Source organism: Aspergillus oryzae, chromosome 3 (assembly GCF_000184455.2).
Source record: "Aspergillus oryzae RIB40 DNA, chromosome 3".
Lineage (NCBI taxonomy): Eukaryota > Fungi > Ascomycota > Eurotiomycetes > Eurotiales > Aspergillaceae > Aspergillus > Aspergillus oryzae.
In genome coordinates, this window is record NC_036437.1 from 3,659,290 (window position 1) to 3,678,621 (window position 19,332).

General features: G+C 47.2%; 7 protein-coding genes across 7 annotated transcripts; 3 read left to right on the plus strand and 4 right to left on the minus strand.

Moving 5' to 3' along the window:
- Window positions 1-4,288: 4,288 nt before the first annotated feature.
- On the minus strand, window positions 4,289-5,038 carry AO090026000521 (orotate phosphoribosyltransferase; the record flags this gene model as incomplete). Its single annotated transcript, XM_001821908.3, has 1 exon — window positions 4,289-5,038. One exon carries the CDS (start codon window positions 5,036-5,038, stop codon window positions 4,289-4,291), a length of 750 nt encoding a protein of 249 aa, XP_001821960.1.
- Window positions 5,039-5,954: 916 nt separating this feature from the next.
- AO090026000520 (methylenetetrahydrofolate reductase (NAD(P)H) MET13) lies at window positions 5,955-7,904 on the plus strand (the record flags this gene model as incomplete). Its single annotated transcript, XM_001821907.1, has 3 exons — window positions 5,955-6,778; window positions 6,832-7,703; window positions 7,762-7,904. 3 exons carry the CDS (start codon window positions 5,955-5,957, stop codon window positions 7,902-7,904), a joined length of 1,839 nt encoding a protein of 612 aa, XP_001821959.1.
- An 896-nt stretch (window positions 7,905-8,800) lies between these two features.
- On the minus strand, window positions 8,801-11,575 carry AO090026000519 (putative NTP binding protein; the record flags this gene model as incomplete). The annotated part of the gene is made up of 1 exon (XM_001821906.1): window positions 8,801-11,575. One exon carries the CDS (start codon window positions 11,573-11,575, stop codon window positions 8,801-8,803), a length of 2,775 nt encoding a protein of 924 aa, XP_001821958.1.
- An 858-nt stretch (window positions 11,576-12,433) lies between these two features.
- Window positions 12,434-13,886, minus strand: AO090026000518 (Nur1/Mug154 family protein; the record flags this gene model as incomplete). Its single annotated transcript, XM_001821905.3, has 2 exons — window positions 12,434-13,522; window positions 13,629-13,886. The coding sequence occupies 2 exons, from the start codon at window positions 13,884-13,886 to the stop codon at window positions 12,434-12,436; spliced, it is 1,347 nt and encodes a 448-aa protein (XP_001821957.1).
- A 348-nt stretch (window positions 13,887-14,234) lies between these two features.
- Window positions 14,235-14,872, plus strand: AO090026000517 (H(+)-transporting V1 sector ATPase subunit F; the record flags this gene model as incomplete). The annotated part of the gene is made up of 5 exons (XM_001821904.3): window positions 14,235-14,252; window positions 14,309-14,343; window positions 14,401-14,434; window positions 14,501-14,638; window positions 14,732-14,872. The coding sequence occupies 5 exons, from the start codon at window positions 14,235-14,237 to the stop codon at window positions 14,870-14,872; spliced, it is 366 nt and encodes a 121-aa protein (XP_001821956.1).
- Window positions 14,873-16,106: 1,234 nt separating this feature from the next.
- Window positions 16,107-16,810, plus strand: AO090026000516 (ML domain-containing protein; the record flags this gene model as incomplete). Its single annotated transcript, XM_001821903.3, has 3 exons — window positions 16,107-16,321; window positions 16,400-16,616; window positions 16,715-16,810. The coding sequence occupies 3 exons, from the start codon at window positions 16,107-16,109 to the stop codon at window positions 16,808-16,810; spliced, it is 528 nt and encodes a 175-aa protein (XP_001821955.1).
- A 693-nt stretch (window positions 16,811-17,503) lies between these two features.
- AO090026000515 (putative peroxisomal 3-ketoacyl-coA thiolase (Kat1)) lies at window positions 17,504-19,098 on the minus strand (the record flags this gene model as incomplete). Its single annotated transcript, XM_001821902.3, has 6 exons — window positions 17,504-17,542; window positions 17,618-17,729; window positions 17,783-17,847; window positions 17,924-18,772; window positions 18,827-18,922; window positions 18,994-19,098. 6 exons carry the CDS (start codon window positions 19,096-19,098, stop codon window positions 17,504-17,506), a joined length of 1,266 nt encoding a protein of 421 aa, XP_001821954.1.
- Between the last annotated feature and the right edge of the window lie 234 nt (window positions 19,099-19,332).

Sequence of the window (19,332 nt, forward strand, 5' to 3'; positions counted from 1 at the left end):
GATAACAACGAATATCTGAACTCATATTACTAGCATTGATAAAGCCATGTGGAACCGAGGACGTGACACGATGTCGCAATTTTGTTTTTTTTCCCTCCGGAATAATCGGGTTTATGAGAGTGTACTTATCTTTGTGATCCCATTATGGCAATTATATTGTGATCTCTCATATCGTGTAATTTTCGACTCAAGATAATGTGTAGCTCGCTTGTAACTTGTTTAGCCATTCTATCATTCCTAATAGGGTTTGTATACGAGGCTGAAGGATGAAATCACTCTAGGCTCATTGCCTCATGAATTATAGCGAAATCAATTCCAGATTGTTGAGCTGAATACTGATATTCTAAGGTTGAAGTTGTTGAGGCGAACTAAACCTTTGTCCGCCGCCGGCTGCCGAACACCAAATGACGGTATTGTAAAAAACCCAACAGACAAAATGATGGATTACGTGCATGCATACGCATTCATACGATGGTTGTAGAGCATTAAAAGAACAGGATTCGATTAATCTTTCTTTGTGCGCCTCCTTGCTTTGGTAGCTTCAAAATAGCACAACTTTATATCCGGGATTAGTATGATTTAACATGTTGCAATCGATTGCTGCTCGACAAGATACTGAGGCCGAACATGTCGGTTGACTTCTACTGAGCTCGATCGGATGCAAGGAGACGAGCCGCCTAACTTACGAGGCAACGAACTAGGTTTACATCCCAGGGACGATATACGGATTGGCTGATAAGTCGTTTTGACACAAAAAGGCTCATGAATTAGAAGAAGCATCTGGTCGAAGTGTTCCGATTCAAGTTTTCTGTTGACATTTGTTCCATTCTTCATTGGAATTGATTTCTGACCTGAATTTACAATTCAAGTTTCATTGAAATCAAAAATATCTGGTGATTGTCAGAATGTTGTTATATCATAGTAGTATTCCATGAACATCTAGTCGCAATAAAATCGGTTACTAACTTCCAATAGGTCAATTATCGTAACAAACCTCCGATTGCGATGGGCACAAAAATCTGACAATATTTCCGAATGGAAACGGCAGTGCGGTTTGAAACTATTACCCAGTCTGTTGGGTGTGGGCTTTATCCCTTGCTGGAGGAGTCGAGGCGGATGAAGGAACTATCCTGGTAAGTCTGTCCGCGTGTATCGTACTAACAGACGAACATACTAAGTGTTGGGATAAATGTCACATATGATGACATATAAGATGCATAAACTAGCTGTACCATCCGGATAAGCTTGCAGAGCAGAACCCCGTGCGCCGTGGTAGTTGCGATCATATTCTGTACCGGAGTCCGGCTCGTTATACTATCTGAGACAACTCCTTATCCTTGATTATTGAACCAACACCAAACACACATACTAATATACTTCTTACGAGATCCTTCCTTGTGTTTGGGTGGATCCGATGGCCTCCCCGACTCCCGTGGGGGTGGAGAGGTTGAGCCACTCACCGTCGCACCGGACTTGTGGGTCAATCACAGACCGCCTGTCGGTCCCTGAATCATTACTAAGGAATTTAGTAGTAACTAGTAACTAGGGTAACTTTGGAGAGTAGATTACTCGGATGATCGCTGTCCAGGATCTTGGTAGCCTGTCCCAAAGAGCTCCAGCATGAACATGATTAACAACACATCAGCTCGGCCCACCCTATATAGTCCGTGCTCGGCCTTCAAACCCTTCTATAGCTGTGACTATAGACGCATACAAATTACAATCATTTGGAAAATGTCCTTACTATGGTCCCAATCGGGACACCGGTCCCAATCTTGCTGATTATGGAAGGCAGATGATAACAGCTCGCTCATGATCATCAGGCTTGACCATCTCCGGAGATACCGATGATATTCTACAGCTTTATCAACCGAATACTACTACCTAGATAGGCGAACAGACCTTCGTGATCTGATGTGTTACAATTTTAAGTCTTATCTAAGCCTACCAACAGGGCGCAGCTCGAGTTCTGAGGCTTGTTTCGCCTCGTATTGAGGCATGTAGCAATCAACACATAACACAACCGTTGAGGTAGAAGTGATGGCGACGAAGAAGCGGTAACACCCAACATTGAGTCATTCTTTGTTCTTCCAACACTCTGTTGCTTGTCGCAAGCGAGTTTCAGTGTGATATCAGAAGTATGATCAACAAGGAACGATTCTGACCAATGCGGTGTGACCACCTCAGTTGACTTGGGGACTCAAAAAAGACAAAACTTCTGCCTTAAGCTGACATATATGCAGGCAACTAAACAGGGAGGCAAGATTCACCGAGCCTCCTGTGCGTTACCGGTGCGTCGTAAACCGAACCTTTCTCCAAACCATTGCAAATATTGCGTTTGAACAGCATGTTTTGTTCCCCCGGTCCCACTTTTTTATCTTTCAAAAATGACTAGCTTATCCATCGTGCAGGTGCCAATAAGTCCTATAGGCACATGGTAAGCGACAGTGGAGTCAGACTACATATCATATACATCGTTGGCGAAATTGACTCGTTCTACCCAGCGTGGCCGTGAGCAATACATGTCAATTCTTGCAGCCCCTTATGAGAGACGCTTAGCTCCCTGATGCTGTAGCTTACCCGTGAAACTTTTGTGATACCAGATATTAGCGCGCTGGCCGAGCCCGAACGTTCGCCATCGGACCCACTTCCTGCATCCATGAGCCCAGAAACTAGTGACAGCTTCTCTCTCTTATCGTTCACCGACTCTCTACCACTTGCCTTGCTGCCCTTCTCAACTTTCCATGCAGGACGGACTGCAAGCCCTTGTTGACCTTCAGCTCGCCACAGACGTGCCTTTCTGAGCAGACATTCAGGATGGCACCACACATGTTGTGACTGTCGTGACACCTATTCTCGCTATACTTCCTTGCTTGTATGGATCAGGGATCGTTGAGCTGTTTATATTCTACAACTGTCCGCTACACGGAGGTCTATCTGTGTCTGCATGTCATCGACTCTCGCGCAGCTTTGTCAAAATAAAAGTCCGTCAACTCACACCAAAGCTTAAGTATCAAAACTTGTTTCTGCGAGATGGGTTCCTTGGAAGTGCAAGTCCAGACCCTGTAGTGTTGTGCCATAGACTCGGTATAGGAGATGCAAGTTAACCTAACAAGAGTGCCTTGCCTTTTCCTTATCCGTGGCTCGTTGTTGAGTCGAAGCTCTGCTCCCAGGCTGGAAAGTAAGTCTCGGTGAAGCCTTTGTTGCCTATGTTTACCTTCCGCATGGATTACACAGACCTCTCTTTAAGATGACTATCCTATACAAAACTCTTCGGGCTTCGTCGGTGTCCGAGTGATCGTGGCTCCTTGGGAGTGGTGAATGCTATAATAGCCTACAGAAGCGGGTCAACTCTGAATAGAGAAGACAACGGAGATATTTATTCGATATCGTTTCAGATAGCCATGGCCGTACATATTGATACTAGACTCGCCAAAGGAGATATTAAGGGGTAGAGTGTCTAATTAACTTGGGATAATGTGCTTATTGGTGTATAGTCAGCCTCTTGGATCCTGCTTGGACGGGTTTAGTAGCAAGAACATCGGGTAACTAAAGACCTTAACAGATGATTGGGTCCACCGACAGATACTTGAACACCAGGTTAACATCTCAGGGAGTCGGATCCTATGTCTAGCCTCGTAGGTGAAAGTAAAAAGACGGAGACTACACCAACCAGTAGATGATTTGATTGCGAGGCCTGTGGCAAATCTAACAGATGCATTCCAATCAATCCTTTAAAGTATATTCCGCAGGAATCTCATATGAAAGATTCTTGAAGGGACATGTATATATACTATGTCTATCCATTTTGATATAGTGAGCAACTGTATATGCTTGTGTAGGCATTGAACTGAAACCGGAACATGTGCTACTTAAGTACATTCTCAATATATTCTTGTAAATTTCTACTAATAACAGATCTAGTCTTCATAAATCTACACATGTTAGTGTAGCTGCCCCATATGCCAGTCAAATTGTTGCTCAGAATGGCAAAACGTTCGCCAAGATATATATAACGATGCACGTAACAAGTTCTATATTGAGTCATTTATCGTAAAAGCAGTCGTACATACATGGGCATGCTACATAAGCCATGTCAATTAAAAATTGACACTATTGAATCTATAAATAAAAAAGATAATCCAAAAAAGAACGTAAGAAATGCCTCTTCACCCGATTTTCGATACACCGACAACGGGGAAGGAATGTGCGCCAAATCAGCGTATTTACAAGAAAAATATGATCATTTCGTCGTCTATTTTTTGCCTATAATGCTAATGCACCGGATCTATTCGGCTCCGTAGCGAGCCCTGTAATCCTTCAAGCGCTGGATCTCGGACTCCCCGATCTTATCACCCAGCTTTTCGATCAAGTCGTGAAGACCAATCACTGCGCGAATGGGGATGTTTTCACCAAGATCCCTCTGTGCAACGCCGATAGCGCTCTTAGGCTCAGCGTCGCTGACTCTTTCCTCGCGATCAAGTAGGACAACAATGCCGGTAACAATACCGCCTTCCTTCTGAATGATGCTCACGGCCTCGCGGATGGCGGTTCCAGCTGTGATAACATCGTCGACAATGACAACACGCTTTCCCTTCAGAGGAGCACCGACAATGTTTCCTCCTTCACCGTGGTCCTTGGCCTCCTTACGGTTGAAGGAGTAGCTGACATTGTCCCAGGTTCCCTTAGCAGACGCGGAGAGAGAGTCTCGCACCGCTAATTCATTCAGAACGGAAGCGCACACCGGAATGCCCTTATAAGCCGGGCCAAAGATAATGTCGAAGTTGGGTGTGGTAGTACCGTCCGCCGCAACAGTTACGAATGGCGGGGCAGACAAGACACTGGCATAGGCTGCCGAGGTGGCACGGAGCAAAGGCGCAGTGTGGAGGAGAGAAGAGGTGAAGAAGTACGGAGATTCACGGCCGGACTTAAGGATAAAGGAGCCAAAGGACAGGACGTTATTCTTCATCAACAAGGGAAGCAATGTCTCCTTGTAGTCTTGCTCGGCGGCAGGAGCAGGGATGGTAGCGGCGGACATTGTTGTAGATCTTCCTTGCGACGACTTTTGTGTTGATAGAAGATTTCAGGGTTCAGTGGAACAAGGCTAATAATTTGGGAGCCTCAATTGGTTAAACACAAAAATAGTCCAGAGTAGTGAGATTCGGTGGTGAGACTTGTTTTGGGGGAAAAGACGGTTATCAGCAACGATCGATGGGTCTTTTTTTTTTTATGATTTTCTTTTAGGCAATTTCCCAAGGAGGGGCAAGGCGGGCGAAGGCCTTAGGCCAATGGCAGGAATGAGGGGTCTGGGAGGAGGCCCGTGGATCGGACCGACGTATCGTGTTAGCTCTCTTTCTCTCCTCCTCTCCCAAGTTCCTCTTTCTCTGCTTACCGCCCGATCTGCCTGGTTCAAACATCTCAGAGTGAACTGGTGTCCCTATATAGTCCTGGATCTCATATTCTGTGCACTAAATAACCCTTAGGCTCTGTTGAGGGTCTGTAACTGACCGATTGGGAGTGGGACACGTGCCACAGGGCAACCTCCGAAGTCCGGCCTTCTTTACGATAGGTTATCTCATCTTCCCCTTGCTTTAACGTAAGGTCGGTTTTTTTCCCCTCCCTTCCCTTGGGCTTTTCTTCCTTCTTCTGAGACCTGGCTTTGCAGCAGTCTTTCATTCTTTTCAATTCTTCTTCGTTTGTTTGTTGGAAGCTTCTCATTCGGTATATTAACACTGTTCGCTGGCAGGCCCGGTGACCGATAATACCAGGAACGGTTGAACAGCAACCAAGAGCGCTGTTTAAGCTAGACAATTTGCCCCAGTTGTGAAAAAGCCCATCATTGTTCCTGTAAGTTTATTCCTTTGGACCTTCTAGCGAAGTTGAAGTTGTACTACAATTATCATTCCCAACAGATCCGCTAATTTTAGTACTGTCATCTAGCCTAACTACACACAATGCATATTAAGGAAAAGCTTGCCCAAAATGAGGCCGCTGAAAGAGTCGGCATCTCGTTTGAGTTCTTCCCCCCCAAAACAGCGCAAGGTGTGCAAAATCTTTACGACAGAATGGACCGAATGCACGCACTGGGCCCATCCTTCATTGATATCACATGGGGTGCCGGAGGGCGGTTGTCAGACTTGACTTGTGAGATGGTTAATGTGGCCCAATCGGTATACGGACTGGAGACTTGCATGCATTTAACATGTACAGACATGCCGACGGAAAAGGTAGATGCTGCCCTCCAGGCCGCCTACAAGTCTGGCTGCACTAATATCTTGGCCCTTCGCGGTGACCCGCCTCGTGAGAAAGAGAAGTGGGAAGCTGCCGAGGGCGGACTTCGTTATGCGAAAGACCTGGTCAAGTACATTCGGGACAAATACGGAAACCATTTTGACATTGGAGTGGGTGGTTACCCGGAAGGCGCCGACGATAACCCAGATGTGGACCTCTTGATCGATCACCTGAAGGAGAAGGTCGATGCAGGAGCCTCATTCGTTATCACACAGATGTTCTACGATACGGATCTTTTCATCAGTTGGGTAAAGAAATGCCGCGCTAAGGGAATCAACGTGCCTATTATCCCTGGTATCATGCCGATTCAAACCTATGCTGCGTTTATCAGACGAGCAAACTGGACAAAGATTCATATTCCCGAAGATTGGCTTGAGACTCTGGAGCCCGTGAAGAATGATGATGCAGCTGTCAAGGAGATTGGAAAGGTCTTGATCGCAGACATGTGCAGGAGGCTTCTGGCAGCTGGCATTAACCATTTGCACTTGTAAGTTGGATTTCTCTCTTCCACCAAAACCGACAGCTCATAACTGTTACTAGTTATACGATGAACCTTGCCCAGGCCACACAGCTAGTCCTCGATGAGCTGAAACTTTTGCCCTCCGAAGAGACACCAATCCAGCGACCCTTGCCCTGGCGGCCATCGCTTGGTCTTAACCGTAGGGCAGAGGATGTTCGCCCAATCTTCTGGCGGAACAGAAACTCTTCTTACATCGCTCGTACGCAGACATGGGACGAATTCCCGAACGGCCGCTGGACCGACTCCCGATCTCCCGCTTTCGGTGAACTTGATTCTTACGGCATAGGACTCAAGGGCACAAACGAACAAAACATTCAACTGTGGGGTGAGCCAAAGTCCATTAAGGACCTGTCGCGTCTTTTTGTGAGATACCTGGAGGGTAAGCTGAGTCGGTTGCCCTGGAGCGACACACCTATCAGCTCTGAAGCGAAAGCTATCAAGCCCAACCTTATCGAACTCAATAACCGGGGTATACTCACTATCAACTCACAACCGGCTGTCAATGGAGCTAAGTCGTCCCACCCTGTGTATGGGTGGGGTCCGAAGAATGGCTTCGTCTACCAGAAGGCATACCTCGAACTCTTGATCCCCCCGTACTTGCTTGACGAACTGATTGCACGCATTGAGGGTAACGAGGATCTCACCTACCACGCGGTTTCAAAGAATGGTGAATTGCGGACCAACACCCACGATAGCCCCAACGCCTTGACTTGGGGTATCTTCGCGGGTAGAGAGGTTGTCCAACCTACCATTGTTGAAACAATCAGTTTCTTAGCCTGGAAGGACGAGGCATACCGTCTAGGTGAAGACTGGGCTAAGTGTCATGCTGCTACAAGCCCCAGCAGGAAGTTGATCCAAGGTTTGGTGGACAGCTGGTACCTTGTTAACATCGGTGAGTTAATCCTAAAGTTATTACATCTTCATTTCACTTGCTGATTCTTTCTATCCAGTCAACAACGACTTCCACAACACATACGATCTCTTTGAACTGTTCAAGGACTTGAACGTAAGAGATTTCGACGTCGAAGTCGCCGCAGACAATGCCGACTTGAAATCTCAGGAGAACGAAACGGCCGAGACCACCGCAAACTAATCTACCTATATCACGAACAACCCCACCAGGCTATGCCTGCTCTTTAACTTCTCTGGCATCTCTTCAACGATTTACTATGACTTCTTAATTCAACATCTATATCTCAACGATACCTGCCTGGGGTCGAACCACCCCACGGCGCGGAATGGCTTATGGCGACACGAATTGAAGACCTCTCAACGATTTCTTCTTTGAGCGTTATTTAATTTCAACATGACTTTTAACTTCAACCTTATACCCCCACCCGATTATTTTCATTTCTCATCGCGCGCGAGAAGAATCTTAAATTCAACATCATAATCAAATCTCCCTAGGAGCCCGAAGCTCAGGGGTCGTCAACCATGACCCCGCCTCCTCTTTCACTTTCGTCTATACATCCTCATCTCCACTTTCTATCTCGCTTTTGTCTTTTTCTCTTTCTCTTTTATTTAAAACAGAGCAGGGCTACATACAACAGGGTGATGCGATACCTTACGATAATTCAACACTATGGATGACAACGGAGTTGGGTTCATGAGAAACGAAGAAAAGTTATCCTTTTCAACACGGGATACGGAGTTTCTTCATGAAGCATTTGATATATTTCACGGAATTTTATTTACTCAAGTCTTGAATAGAAATATAGACTCAAAAACCAAAACAAAATCAATGTGATGATGATAGTTACTTACCTTCGGGCCTTTACACTCTTCCTACTATTAGATGATATGAGGGCCTTGACTAATTATATAGCACGTTTTATGCCCCAAAAGAATACCTTGTATTGCACAACCGTTCATAACGATAACTGACGTCGCTGGGAAAGACGTTCAAACGTAAGAATAATAATACATGAAATGAGGACCCGCCACTCAAGTATACAAAAAGTACAAGAACAATGTAAGGCTCCAAAGGTATCAGTTTGTCATACCCTGTAGAACTCTTCCTAGCGCACTCAGAAACCACCCTAGAGGTCTTACAAACCATACGATCCAGCTTCCGATAAGAATGACATATTCAACTGCTCGCCCCAGAAGCATCATGATAGAACCAAGAACACCAAGGTAAATCACCACTTGACAAAGATCAGTCAGAAAACGAGCAAGATCTTTCTCACTTGGTCTAGGCCAAACTCCTGTTGTGGTGTAAATGGAGCAAGCATGCAACAGGTTCCTGAAAACATGCAGGCAGTGTTCAACCATGTTCAGAATACAGTTCAAAGCAATTTTGAACAAGACGGTCCTTGAATGCCGATTGTCTATTATCTGTGTGAAGAGGCTGTGTGCCTGCGCAGCCGAGAGGATGAAGATGTCCATGATCAGACTTATAGTAATTGAATTCAACAAACCCCGGTAGTCTGCTTGTACCGCACTTGTCTGTAGATCAGCACGCAAATCAGCGACCTTAGAGCGAAGATGCTCTTCGTGTGTGTACTTGCCGCCTGATTTGTCGTCTTCCTTGTGATCTGTCTTACGCTCATCTTTAGGATCGTCGACCTGTAGGCCATCCAATTCGGCTACCTCAACAATTCTTGCGGTCTGCGCTGGCGCTTTTGGATACCGCTGATCCCTCGTGAGCGAACCGGCAGGAGAGATATCGTGGCCCGAGGAGGGTATGGACTGAGACGACTCCGACATGCTCCTTGCAGGGGTTTGGTAATCATTTTTCGGCGGAGTAGCAGGCGCTTTTGGTGGGGTGGTATTATGTACGCGTTGACCGAGATTTTCTGTCCGTGACTTTACCATGACGGGCATACGGATGTACCCACGTATGGCCTGGCGCCTTTCCGCGCTCATATGCCCCAGTTCTGCTCGACCTTGTTGTGTCACCGGAGCATTTTTCATGGGAGTGTCTCTTGAAAATGAAGGCGCTGGCCAAGTTGCGTTGGATCTCTCCCACGAATTTTGGGTCGCTCGTCGTAATCCCGACGGTGAAGAGTGCATTTGAGGCTTCGTCCTTACATCTTTGATGGTTTCGCCTGCTATCCGAGGCGGTATGCCTGAACGTTTCGGCGTAGCGCCTCTCGCTTCCCCAGTGGTCACCATAGTGCGTGTGATAGTGGGTGTGATAATGAACACATCGTCCCCATGGCTCTTTCTCTGGTCCTGAGTTCTTGCTGCATGGGCAGCATGGTTTGTGTTCTCTTTCCCCGAGACATGCGCAGGCGTCTCTGCCTTGTCCTGTCGTTGACATATAGTCTCGTGACACATCGTCTTCGGTGACTGCTTGGAGCATTGGGCATGCTTCGAACTCTGAAAAGCTGGCTTCCGTTCTTCTTGAGCGACAGTCTTTTCCTCTGACACTGCTGTCGTTGTGTGGGTTGGCGTAATTATATTTTTCCAATCCCTTGGTTTGGCCATTGGTGTCGACACATCCACCACTCTGGGGCGCTCGTTGGTTGAAGAGAAAAGCAAAATCTCGTCGGGATTCTTGTCGTATGGACCCTTGATTTCCCTGCACCCTAAAAAAGAGCCGTCCGGATTAGCATCAGAGACCTTCTGCTTTATTCTCGATGTTGACTCTTCCCAGATAGTGCTGAAGCGCTGTTTCCCAACCTCGTCAGGTGAGTAATATCGATTATGACCAGATGGACACGTTGCCGGTTGTTCACCTGTCTCTGCAGAACGACTTGAACGTGAGTCCTGGCCGTCGAGGGTACTAAGCTGCTTTCGTTCGTGATCTGGCAGATTCGGATTATCCTCAGGTGACGTGGTACGTGGACTTGGAAGGGCATCAGGGTCAAGCATCGTCTCTCCATCTTTGTGCACATTCTCGATGCTCTTTTGAAACTCCACAATCTGCTCCACGCTCATTGTTGGTGGATTTGGATCTTTGGCCGATGGCATATTGACAACAAATCTATCTTCCCACTCGGTCATCGAGCTGCTAGGGCCTGAAACTGGTGATATAGAAGGGTGTGAATGAATGGATGAGTCGGTAGTGTTATCTGTCTTGACAGGGGACCTTTGAGGCGGCGTGTCATGGGTCTCACGGCCTGTCAGTTTGTCCTTGCTCGCCTGAGATCCATCCTGATTACCGGAATGCCCCTTGGTGTGTGACACAGGGCTACCTTGACAGCCGATGGTAGGACCCGCTATTTTGGTTCTGGGCTTAGCCCCTTGCTCAGAAACTCTTTGACCACGAGTAGCTGGACTTGCTGTTTTTTGCTTATGTTTGGCGATTTCATGTTTGGGTGAGCTAGCCAATGAAATAATCTTTCTATAGGCCTCTTGACAATAATCCTTCTGTTTGTCTTTGTTGCGTGATGCTGTAGGCGACTCCCTGTCGAACTTCCCTCGAACTTTCCGCCAATATTGCTCGCGTTCTTTGTCTGTCGAGTTTGGTGATTCGCGATCCGATGCACCAGGGGACCGTTTCATCTGACCCTGCACCTTGATATTCTGCTCCTTTTTCTGAGGCGTGACGGATGCTTCCCTCTTTTGCTCCGTACCATTATCTGCAAACGCTCTAGGCATGGGAAGCTTGGTGGCCTTGCCCCTTCGCAAAAGAGTCTGGGGTGTTTCGGGGGTTCCAATCTTCGATCCGGCCGACTTTTGGTCGGTCCCCGTCGGATGTGCTCCATTTTGCTCGTTTTCCGCTCCTTGGTCACTGAATTTGGTACGTCTGCCGTTTCGAGCTCGAGGCTGGAGGTTGAGCAAATGTCCTTTCGGTAAAGGAATATGTCCCTCCATTTTGGATCGATGAGGTAGGCTAACAGATTCGACTCTTAGGTCAGGTTCAGCCCTTCGACTTACCCATTCCTTCCTAGAAAACCGTGGTTTTTCTTGTGTATGTGAAGGTGGGATGTGATTACTACGCCTTCTGAGGCGTTTGCCGTGCGACAATGAAGCTGATGGCTCATTGAAACACGACAGAGCATTTGCGAAGAGAGTTCGAGAGAACATTTGCTCTGCAGGCTGATTCCAAGTTGCAAAAGGGATGACGTGCGTAATGATACGATTGGAATGCTAAGGAATCCAGCTCACCACTTCAAGGAATGCAACAAGAAACAGGAGTCGCTCAGCATGGAATGTGTGCCCCTGCTCTGACGCTATTTGGTATGGCAATAGCACACGCGCTTGGTCGGTTCCTTTTTATTTGGGCCACATCTGGGGAAGCAGCGACGCCCTTGCCCATCTGGCATGCCCCAGACGGGATCCTAAGTAACCAAGTAGGAATTTTAGGAAATAACGAAAAGACTGGACATATTTTGGCTTCCTCATTTGCGGTTTGGCTCAAGTTTAATTTCCGAACATCGCAACAATGCGACATGGAACATATAATACAGTGGCTGGCCGTGTCTGTTATCAGACTACATTCCCGAGTTGATATGGGTCGACTCTGTGCCCCTTGAACGCAATAGGAATATATCTTTGAGCTGAAGAAAAGACTAAGGACTCCCAAACTCCCCTCCCATATGCTTAGTTAAATGTTGTCCACAAGACTATATGCGGGTAAACGGTATAATAATTCCGAGGAATGCGTGATGCATCGGCCTACCATGAAGTTGTCCTCTTTCCTACTAGGAACAAATCATAACTCTGAGTTGTTTAGAACCTTCCTGTCTGGCGACGTAAGTCGAGATGACTTCGTCTTGAACCTGACGCAATGGCGCTCGCGTCACCAGGAACATTGCTTCTCTTCAGCGGGCTAGACGGCTTCTTCATTGGACTTCCACCTCGCTCCCTATAAAAGAAATCCCCAGTACTTCGGAGACGGCGGTCAAAGTTCGTGGAACTTGATTTCCTCAACGGAGAATTAGCATGCGAGTAGATACCAAGACTGCCACCATCTCCCGTGGCGGTAGGGGTTTGACGAAACTGCGGCTGCCGAATTGACGAGATCGGACCTCGAACAATAGGAGAAGTGTCCCGCAAATGACTTGGTGTTTGCAGTGAGCCTTGGTATTGAGACGGGCCAGAAGGGGTTCCAGCTAGTGATTGACGCCCAGAAGAAATACCATCCGGGTCAACGTGTTTAAGGTAGTTGGGGTTCGGGCTGGTCTTGAACCCCCGCTGGACAATGAATGTTGGAGTATAAGTGTCCACTTTGTTAGATTTGGATTTGGAGCCGGATTGGGTGACATCTGCGCCAGAAAATTGAGTACCGACATCTCTCATTAAAGGCTGAGTTCGAGGATGTACATATTTTGTGTCATACTCTTTCAACACTTCTTTATGTACCAGGGTAGAATCCTTGGCCTGTTGCTTAAAAGAGGATGATAGAAATGTCATCTGTACTGACAAAAGCGTTGTCAAAAAGATTGTCGTCACAATGGTAACACTTGGTCGAGGATCTGACAGTTGTGTAGGCAGGAAAAGCCAGTAAACTAAAACGTGCCCGGGGCTAAAAAGGCAGAACAACCGCAAACATATCGGTAGAGGGTCCCACACGGCAAGTTCCCACACGTCGCGCTGCGCATCGGGGTGCGCTCTTGAACGTGCCGACCCGGAAATCGCATTTGCAAAGTATCGCAGCGGTGAGGCTGGAGTTGAGTCAACACGTACACGGTGAGCCGATGGTGTCGCAGGTGCGCGATCAATTGATGCTTCAAACATGCGATAGTGTCGTTTGCGGTAAAATGTATAGAGACTATTAAGCCCGGTAAAACACGCGAGTAGATGAACGACGAACGAAGCCTGTGATGAAGGTGTTCATTAGCGCCAAAATTCCCAAGTCACACAACGAGCCTGGACCTCAAAGTTATAGGCGGTAAAAATCTATGGCTATCGGAAAACAACTTACAAACCAGCTGAGCCAGGGAGTACCTCCATCTTCGCCGAAAACATCGTCTATGGCTCTCCCGCCACTGGGTTGAGTATTGGCTCTTGCGATCAGAAAGACCACATTTAAGGCCACACCCAAAGGAAGTGCCCAGTCCTTCTCAAACTGATCCCAATCATTTGCATCTATCTCTTCCGACAGCCATAGGAGAAAGTCCAAGGGGTTTAGATAGGATTTGATACGCTCTGTCAATGGTTGGCGGCGTATGAGCCGGGGCATCGTGACGCCAAAAAAGCTACGATAGTAGCGCGAGCAACTGCAATTCAGTAAAGGAATTAGCCTATTGAGTGGTACCAAAAGGTACATAGGAATCAGCGCTGGACTTACCTATGGCAAGACAAAGACAACAAGCTGAGGGCAAGCTTTGCGTCCCACTTGTGTAAACATCCAACAACACAATGAGAAAAAGCGCATACAATTGTGATTACATAAGCAGAGTCGGGGCCACTTATGACGACTGTCCGATCAAGTTGCGGGAAGTCGAGACTCCACGGGGACAGTGTCACCCTTGTCTTATCCCACTTACGTTTGAGCTGTTCCCTTCGCCGACCGCTCAGATCTATCACTATGGCGGCCCAAGCCAAGGTACACACTCCACTTCACTTCTTATCTGCACGAGTCCGACGGCTGACATACCACAGGACCGGCAGTTCCTTGCTGTCATCGGAGATGAAGAGTAATCTACAGTCTGTGGGGTTATTCTGAACCAAATTTTGCTAATTCCCTATATCAGCTCGGTGACTGGACTTCTTCTCGCAGGTGTTGGCGTAAGTGGATTCAAGAGCGCTATAGCAGCCGACATGTCCGATGGTGAGCTAATCGGCTTCTCAAAGCATGTCACAGACCCCCCCGACTCCCAACGGAATTTCCTCGTGGTAGACTCTAAGACCGAAACCTCTACGATTGAGAAAGCGTTCCAAAACTTCACCCAAGAAAGAAAAGATATTGCTATCGTTCTCATCAATCAACACGTACGTTACTCAAGCTATGTGCTTCCCCCCGCGGCCCTAAAAGAAAAATGTTCAAGCTCTTTATAGTTCGTCGCCGTGCTTACGAGAGAACAGGTTGCAGAGCGCATCCGCCATAGTGTCGATTCCTTTGCCGATCCATTTCCTGCAGTTCTAGAAATTCCAAGCAAGGATCACCCGTACGACCCCGAGAAGGATAGCGTGCTTAAACGGGTGCGGCGTTTATTTGGAGAATAGATCCAGGGAGTACCCTGTTCTACCTTTTGTTTGTCCTCATCGTGTTATAAATGTCATATGTGGTTGTGGGATAATGGAACCGTTGTGCGCAAAGGGATGATACCCAATTTATTGAAGAGTTGTTCATATAGACTCGTATGTGCCTACCATGGATAAGTTAGAGAATGGCACCCATCCGATATTTATGTCAGGACGACTTTCCTACAAAAGAAAACGTCTTTGACATCTCGTAAATAGAATTCGTGAGAATATTTGTGCCTGGTAAACAGTGAGCTGGTAGAACAGTAGTTGACAGTTCACCAGACTCGCTCGGCATATCTTGCCTTTAACGGAAGACTAGTCACTTCGACATTCATCCAGCGGAAATAAATGTGGGAGGTACTCAATTGACAGTGCAGTGGACCGATCCATATCTTCTGATAAATCTTTGCCGACGACCTATAAATATATGCGGCGTGCCCTAGGTGAGAACGTAAAGATCGAAAATGGACGCAGCATGGTATGGCTCGTAAAGGAAGCATTTTACTTGGTAAGCTTCACAACGAGAATTGCGCCCATTTCGTCCTCTGAGGGCCACCGTAACTATGGAGCAAATGCCGGGGTCCGGTACTTTTGCAAAATCGACCGTCAGACGAAGTTTAGCCTCCTCTTGGTTAAGGGTGATGAGATGATGTTATACACAGTAGAAATGATACGAGCATGTATGGGCCAGCATTACGCTACTGTTGAGAAATAGTAACAGAATAACCATCTCATCCAATCCCGATTCCAGAGAAGCTTGTGAAGGTGGGTCGATCTCCACGATAGGCAATTGGGCTCCATACAGAGTAAGTTTAGTTACGGACGGATGTCATTCTTCAGATCCGTGAGGTTTCGGTTGTCGTCATAGTGAGCAACAAGAAGCATTTCAGAGATCAAGATATCTCATGTTTGGTTCGAAAGTTTAGCTCAATGCTTTAAATGTGAATAATAAACGCCATGCATTGCATTCCCACCAATCAGGCTGCTGTGCCTCTACTGGTATCACGTGCGCCCAGCCATTCGTCATGGTCCCATGACACCGCTTCTCCCCTTCCTCTACTGACTTACCTTACGAGAGGTACAACTTACTACTTGCTATATACTAAACTTCCACCATCGTCATCACCAGTCATAGTGGTACTCATATAATTTGGACTCGATTTCCCATCTCATCGTGATCCGATCCCGAGCAGTTTGACAAATCCTCGCAATCATGAAGTTCTTATCAACTGCCGCAGCGCTTCTCGTCTGCCTCGCCCCCGTTTCCACCACAGCTCGAAGCCTCGACTTCTTCAAGTCATCCCAATCCCCTATCCAAGCACAAGCCAAATCCGTCCCAGGAAACAACCCTCTGGAGTATTGTAATGACCCGTCGGGCGATATCCTAGATATCAAACAGGTGGACTTGTCACCTAACCCACCTCTTCCGTATGTCAACGAACAGCAAATAAGCATACACAGGCGTCCTTTGGTATGATATTGAACATCGGGGCTAATTGTTAATAGTGGCAAAACTCTTGCCATCACGGCCTCGGGCACCTTGCGTGAAAAGATCGAGGATGGTGCTTATGTGCTTTTGGAGGTCAAATATGGCTTGATCACTCTTGTCAGGCAGACAGCCGATCTCTGTGAACAGCTCGTCAACGTAGAACTTAAATGTCCTCTGGGACCAGGTGACATGACATTGACCAAGCAGGTCGATTTGCCAAAACAGATTCCTCCGGTGAGTCTTATTGACGCATGCTTCGATGGGGTCTGGTTTGCCGGCGAGCACACTCGACCCTGGCCAGGATATAGTGCTAATAGATGGCTTGTGGATAGGGCAAATACACTGTTCAAGCCGATGTCTTCAATAGTGATGGTGAGCATATCACTTGCCTGAAGGCCCTTAACATTGAATTTAAGGGTCCCTTCTGAGAGGTTGGCAATATGTACGCCCTGCACTTAGATATCGATATGCTCAACCTAGGTTGAACATGCCGTTTCCCTAAACACGAACCTCGACATGTACCCAAATCAGCTCTGTGTCTTCCTTTCTTTGCAATCGCATGATTCATGATTTTTTCGACTTCATTCGCTATGTCTTGTACGGCGTTTCGGAGCATCCGCTCGATACTACCGCTTTCTTTATCAAGTGCGGGTATATTTATATCTGTCGTTTCGCATCGCTTAGCTTCATCTGTATCATCAGCCCAGGTAGAGCTCTAATGTCCATACGCATGGTTTATTTGAATCAAACATCCCATTCTTAACTACAGTGCACGAAGCCGATATAGAGTATCCTGTCTGCCACATCTCCACTAATCTTCCCAAAACTAATATTGAATTATTTCGTCTATGGTAAAAGATTATATCTTAGTCGGATATCCATCCGCTTGCTGCTAGGACCTATAGCACCGCGAACAGAGCCGCCCTTCCATACGCCGATTCAAGGGCGGGCTCTTCCCCAGAAACATAAACCAGGCTTCAGTAACGAGACACATCGACGCGTCTATTCTTTAACGCGGGATAGTAAAATGAACTCCATATTATGCTCGGGATTGTCTAGGTATAACATATTTACATATCATGACTGTACAACTTGCACAGTCAAAACAATAATATCTCACTTCAAGCCTCGGAGATGAAAATACCAGCCATGCCCATACCCTAAAAGAAAGGTGGTTAGTATAAGGCTAACTTCGAACGTTCTAAACAAGCATCGTTCAGAGAGAAGTTACTCACAGTTCCAACACACATGGAGGTGACTGCCACTTTCTTGTTCTGTCGCCGCAATTCGGAGAGGGCAGTAACAACCTGTCGTGCTCCTGTGCATCCCAACGGGTGGCCGAAAGCACTATATTAGTTAGAGATGACGTTCAAATAGATTGCAAGAGGCTCTTAACTTACATTGCACCACCCCGAGGGTTCACCTTAGATTCGTCAAGACCGAGTTTTTGAACACAGTAAGTACCCTAGACATACGTTAATGGCTTGTCTTGCTTATCGGATTTGGAAAATTGATGAAGATAGAGAGGTTGAGTTACTCACCATGGATGCAAACGCCTCGTTGATCTCAAAGATATCAATGTCATCCTTGGTCAAGCCGACCTTGGAGAGGAGCTTAGGAATGGCGATAGAGGGACCAATTCCCATGATTCGGGGCTCTAAGCCGGCAATAGTGGCCCCGCCGAACTTGGCCAGAATTGGCTGGCCCAGCTCTTGTGCGCGGGATCGTTTCATGAGGACGAGTGCTGCGGCGCCGTCGGTAATTTGGCTAGCATTGCCACCCGTTGTAGCACTGGGCTTCCACTGAGGGAAGGCTGAACGAATCTTGCCGAGCGATTCGGCAGTCGTGCCATAACGAATACCATCATCACGATCGACCACAACATTCTTCACTTCTCCAGTCTTAGGATCCTTAACCTTGGTGTGAACGGGAACAATCTCGTCATTGAACCAGCCAGCCTTCTGGGCATGCTCTGCTTTCTGGTAGCTCTTGGCAGCGAACTGGTCGTGCATTTCGCGAGTGATTCCAAATTGAGATGCGACATTTTCGGAGGTCTGACCCATGGGTTGCTTGTTCTGCGAGGCGATTGGGTGTGATGTGATTTTGTCAGATAGCTCTGGAGCACCGTTGTCGGGGTTGGTGCTCATGCTCTCTGCTCCAACTGCGATACCAACATCAATTGAACCGGCAATGATCTGGTTGGCAATGTTCTGGATCGCCAGCAATCCAGAAGAACAGAATCGGTTGGCAACTGATGCTGCGGCGGTGACGGGGAAACCAGCTGCCAAAACAGCGGAACGGGCGATGTAAGCTTGACCAGGGGCAAGGACATTTCCGACACAGACATCTTCGACAAGGTTTGGATCGAGTTTCGACCGCTCGCGCACATCCTATTTATTATGTTAGACATAGAAGAGCTAGGCATAGGCAAACAAGCACTCTACCGTCAGCAGTGAGATGAGAAGCTCATCCAAAGTAGTATCCTTCAAGCCACCCTTCCTGGCTTTTGTAAGAGGAGTCCGCAGGGCGAGAGTAATCACCTATTCCACGCCTAATCAGTCTTCGATCCTCCCTAAGCAAGTAGTCGTATATTGGAGCATGGGAGACATACCACATCGTCAGGGTTCTTCGCCAAGAGCTTTGACTTTGCGGACACAGCACCAGGGCTCGTAAGCTGGTTTGCGATAGAAGATAGTCGTTGTTGAGGCGAAGACATGTTGGAAGCTTCTTGATCACGGTACTTCTACAGGTGTCTTTTCCAAGATTCTTGTTTTTGGAGAAGACAGAAGTAACTAGCTCCCCCGCAATGATGCACACGTCCCAATATTATAATAACCTGGGGCAAAAATCAGAAGCATAATCAGCCGCGGTTCATAGGTCTAGGGGAACAAAATCGCCGTCGGAGAATGGATCAAAATACCGAGCCGAAAGTTGGGACACAGCCAATGGA